Below are 4,834 nucleotides of genomic sequence, written 5' to 3'. Positions count from 1 at the left end.
GGACACCCCAAGAGCTCCTGCTGTCACCTCAAGACGTACCAAACTCCTCAAACAGAGATTCCACGAAGCTGGTGCCATTGCTCAGGGACGCCGTGTTGACGTACATGTAGTCCATGTCCTTCCCTGGGAGAAGGGGGATGCTTTCAGCCTGGGGGTGGCCAGGACAAGCACCAGCACCCTTCTTCCCCACAGACACCAGCCCAAGGACACAGCCCAGCTCACCTCACCATGCCACAGGGCACCCCTCCAGAGCAGGCACCCAGGGAGTGTAGGAATCCCCAGGGATTCTGCTGCCCTCCCCAGGAGGGCAGGAGGGAGGGAAGGCTGTGAAACCCCAGGTCCTCCTGGCCTTCCCACAGAAACCCCTCTGCTTGGCAAGCAGGAAGACCTCTGTGAAGAGCTGCTTCCACAGGGAGCAGCCCCCTGCAGCCACAGCAGGGCTGACACCGGCCCCTGAATCCAGGGCAGGATAAAGCTGGGAAGCAAGACCAGGGAGCAAAGTGTCCCAGGGTGGCTGAGCATGTGCTGGGCGCTGGGCACGGAGGCAGAACATCCTTGCCATGCAGAATATGTTCCTGCCCTGATGGGGATTCGGCCAGGATCCCTCTGGGGAAGCCACTGCCCCTGGGACAGCCACCGGGCACCTCAGGAGCAGGACACAGACCTGTGGGTGGCTGCAGCTTCTGCAGGATGGTGGACACGGCCAACTTCTTCTCCTGTGTGGTGGCACTCAGGTACTCATGGTCCAGCAGCTTGAGCAAGACACTGAGCTCTGGCAGGAGCTGGTCCAGCACTGGAGAGAGCAGGAAAAAGCCCATCAGCCATGGTGCTGGGGTTAAGACAAGGTAGAAGGGGCTGGAACATGTGGAAGACCCCAGGATGTGGGTCTTTCTCAGCTGGCCCAGCACAGCTCAGGTGATGTTTGCTAAATGCACACGTGCTCCTTCCCTGCACAAGCTCTTCCATCTGTATGCAGACACCAGGATGCAGCCTGCTGAGCCTGTGAATGGGAACGCCAGCTCTGCGTGCTGCTGGACCAGTATCAAAGGGCTGAGCACACATATTTTTCCACACAGATAAAACTACACCCCTGTCTGCCCGACACTGCATCACTGCTTCTGGTGCCCCCACGCTGTGACGGGCGCTGGGTGGAGATGAGGGAAGGAAGGAAGGAAAGGAAACCCAGATGCCATCTGCAGAGCTGCCTGGCAATGCCACCCAGGGAGATGCCCCCCTCCTGCTGGGGGACATTTGTATTACCCTGCTGTGCTCAGCTCACCTCCACAATGTCCCCATACACAGGCTAAACCCTTCCTCCCCGTGCTCAGCAACAGCAACTCTTCTGCCCTGCTGACACTCCTCCCTTGTATCATGCCAACTCATCCACACCACTCCGGCCACTCCACTCTTCACTCCATGCATGGAGTCACTGCCCCAGAGGACAGTCCCTGCCCCACACAGACACCTGAATGTTGCTCAGGAGCACAGGAGGGGCTCTCCCCACCCGGCTCTGTGTTGCTGGTCCAACACGCACAGCCCCACATGCAGCCAAGAGGGTCAGAGCAGTGGTAAAGAGGAACCGCACCAGAAGCCATCGCTCATCTCCTCTCCAGTGTGTGGGAATCATAGAATCAACCAGGTTGGAAAAGATCTTTAATCATGAAGTCCAACCACTAATCCCAGTTGCTGCTGCACCTGAACACAGCATCAGCACAGCAAACAGAACCAGGCGGGGGAGACAGGGAGAGCCCAGCAAAAAACAGGGAAGAGCATTCTCCGTAAATCACTATCACAGGAGCAACACATGAAGCTGTGTGTCTCCTCTTCGATGTGGTGATTCTTGGGCTAGTTTTTTAGCACACAGCAGCTGTGGGTTACCCATGCAGCAAGGCTGCAGAAAACACTTGGGTATTTGCATATCAGAGCAGGGCTACATAAACAATTTCATCACTGAAAGCAGTATTTATGGGGCTGGCAGTGGCTGACCGACATGATGGCCAGGGATGGGAAGGATGGGGAGGACTGGAAATATATCCTGAGCTCCCACACCCTCACTTCTACACATCCACCAACATCCTCACCCCAGGTCTCCTCCTGTACCTGTCTCCTCTGAGCAGGATAAGACAGATCTGAGCTGAATCCAAAGCCAAGCTTCTGTTCTACCCAGGACCATGTAAGTTGCCCAGCTCCACTGCAGGTGTCTGAGATGCATTGCAGATGCACCAGCAAACCTGCAGCCCTGGAGGCCACAGAGGGCAGAATAAAGCTGTCGTTTCTTCCAGCGCAAGCGTGAGCAGGATCCCTTCTCTTGGCAGCAACTGAAAGTCATTATGGCACAGCTGGGGCAGCATGAGGCTGGCTTTGGGTCTCCAGGGACAGGAGATGAGGCCAGAGGTGACTGCAGAGGCAGCCTGGATGTGCTGACTGATGGAGATGGCTGGCAAGGAGGGGAGAGCATGTCCCAGCAGCATGGAGCACCGGGGACACCCTGTCTGGGCTGTACCCCCCCCCCCCCTGCCACTGGGTACTGGGATCCCACAGCAGCGAGGGCTGTCATGGAGCGTATTTCCCAGGGGAAGGATGCTGCACTGCTGCACCTGACGGGATCCTCATCACTCGTGTAAGAGCTTTTGCTGGGCCCTATCCAAACAGCACATCCACTCTGGCCAACACCCATTGAAAAGTGGGCTGCTACAGGTTTGACCCAGGATTTTGGGTGCCCACCTTCCACATTTTGAGCCAGAGCACAGAGCATGGAGTGATTCTCCCGGGACTGGCAGGAAGCAGGCTGGCACTGCTGCCCAAAGCAGGGACAGCACAGTAAAACCAACTGCTGTTTTCAGCTGAAGGGAAGCCAAACATGAGTGGGTTGATACAGATCAGCAGCCGGCCAAGATGAGCCCCTGGGCAAGGAGACAGCGTGCCCAGCCCCAAATCCCTGCCTCCCCAGGACACAAGGCAGGATGCGCCTCACAAGTCTCTTCCTGCCGCCCCAGCCGATGGGTTTCTATCTCCACAGACCTTCTGCTTCCTCCTCCCTCCCCAGCGCCAAGCTAAACAGCAGCCTCAGCCCTCTCAGCAAGAGCAGCTTTGCCAGTGTGCATCTCCCATGGGCAGGCCAAAGCAGGACAGGTAACCCCCAGGCATAGGGGAGAAGTCTCAGCACAGCTCCAGAAGTATCTGACAGCATCCCTCAGCCCATAGGAAAACAGAGGGCAACCACAGGGGAAGCAGGGGTTCTGCTCCTTTGGCTGGAAAAATATCCTACAGCAGACAGGCAGCCACAGGACCCTGGTCCTGCTGATGCTCTGCTCACTGACACTCTCAGCACACACCTCCTGGGATGGGGACCTGCTCTGGCCATGTAAGAACCTCATGAGTGATGACAGAGGGTAAGCACTCAGTTCTCATGGCCCTCTCTTTGTGCCTTTGCAGAGGCAGGGAGGGAGGGAAGATGCTCCCTGGGATATTTGCAGAGTGCTGCACAGGCAGGCAGGGAGTAGGCTTCTGCTCAGCGATGTGGTGGCAGTCTCCAGGCCAGGTCAGACACTGCAGGGCTGGGCAGGGGACTAGCAAGGATGGGACAAAAAGTAAGATGCTCCCTGTCCACCCATGTTCCTGCTGCCCCAGCTCAGCAGGCTCTCAGCTGACCATGAGCTCCAGCAGAGGAGATGGGGACCACGCACACTCCCTACATCAGCTTCCCAGAGCACACTGAAGCCCAGGCATGGTGCTCACCAGCATCCCCATCCCCTGCTGCGTGTAGGACATCTCCCATCACAGCCACCAACTCTTGTGTCAAGGCTTCAGACCAGCTGAGGGCAAAAGGCCAGGCAGGTTCCTATTAATAGTGACAAAGCAGGCGGTGAGGGGACCCTGCTGCACACAGGGGACGAGAGCAGCCGATAAGGGAGGCTTGTGGCCGGCATGGCAGGCGGGTGAGCTCATCACAGCGCCCTGAGCACCCAGCGCTGAGCTGGGCACACGAAGCACGGCCAGCACTAAAGGCTCCTTTGTTCCCTCCAGCTGAGCTGTCCCCTCCATCTCCCTTGTTAAACAGCCTCCAAAATACAAAGCAGTAAAAGAGGCCTGTGAAGCAGGAGGGCACAGAGCTGCAAAGCCAAGCCCCTGCCCAGGGCCAGCGCAGGAAGGGAAGGAATTCATTTCCTACACTCGTTAGGCTTCCAGCGTAAATCAGGTTAATGGGGTGGCTGCAGGAAGCAAGGGGAGATTGCTCCAGGCAGGAGGGCAACGGGGGCTGATGTGATTGACTCAAGGTTACCTGGTGAAAAAGGAATGGCACGTTACTTCTACAATAGCCACTGATGGGACACATACACCTCTGGCCTCACACCCGACTCTGGTACTGACAAATGGCTCCCAGCTGCTTCCTTCTGCAGCTTCTCCTGCAACTGACATCCTGTGGGATTGCACTGCTTTTCTGGGATCAGGCTCTGCACACAGGCATCCCAGCACAGGGAATGGTGCCAGCCTCCCCTCCCAGGAGCTTGCTCCTCTCCATGCTTGTAGCCTGTCCCGTTGCGTGGCGGGATGGGGAGATGTCAGCGAGGTCTCGGAGCCTGGGAAGGCCAGGAGCTGGGGCAGCAGATGGCTTTAGCATTAACTAACTGGGGCTGGATGGGCTGAGAGGAGCCGGGGCAGCTTTGCTGAGATGGGGTGAGCCAGTGAACCAACCCCAGGATGCTGCTGCTGTTCACAACAAGACAGTGTTTGCTCCGCTGCCCTAGAAGCCACACCAAGCACAATGCTGGCAGAGAAGCTGCGTCCCCCCCAGCACCCCACAACCTCTCTTCACCCTGCACCCAGGCCAGCT

General features: G+C 57.5%; 1 protein-coding gene across 1 annotated transcript in view; it reads right to left on the bottom strand.

Moving 5' to 3' along the window:
* AFAP1L1 (actin filament associated protein 1-like 1) overlaps nucleotides 1–829 on the bottom strand; it is a gene marked incomplete at its 5' end in the record, with an annotated part of 7,766 nt that extends 6,937 nt beyond the window's left edge. Inside the window, 2 exons of the mRNA XM_010017805.1 lie at nucleotides 40–123; nucleotides 665–829. Coding sequence (XP_010016107.1) covers nucleotides 40–123; nucleotides 665–829 — 249 coding nt within the window. The remainder of the gene's footprint in view (nucleotides 1–39; nucleotides 124–664) is intronic.
* Between the last annotated feature and the right edge of the window lie 4,005 nt (nucleotides 830–4,834).

Source organism: Nestor notabilis, unplaced genomic scaffold, assembly GCF_000696875.1.
Source record: "Nestor notabilis isolate BGI_N333 unplaced genomic scaffold, ASM69687v1 scaffold16517, whole genome shotgun sequence".
NCBI lineage: Eukaryota > Metazoa > Chordata > Aves > Psittaciformes > Psittacidae > Nestor > Nestor notabilis.
The sequence above is the reverse complement of the archived record's forward strand: the minus strand, read 5'-3'. Positions and strand labels throughout refer to the sequence as shown.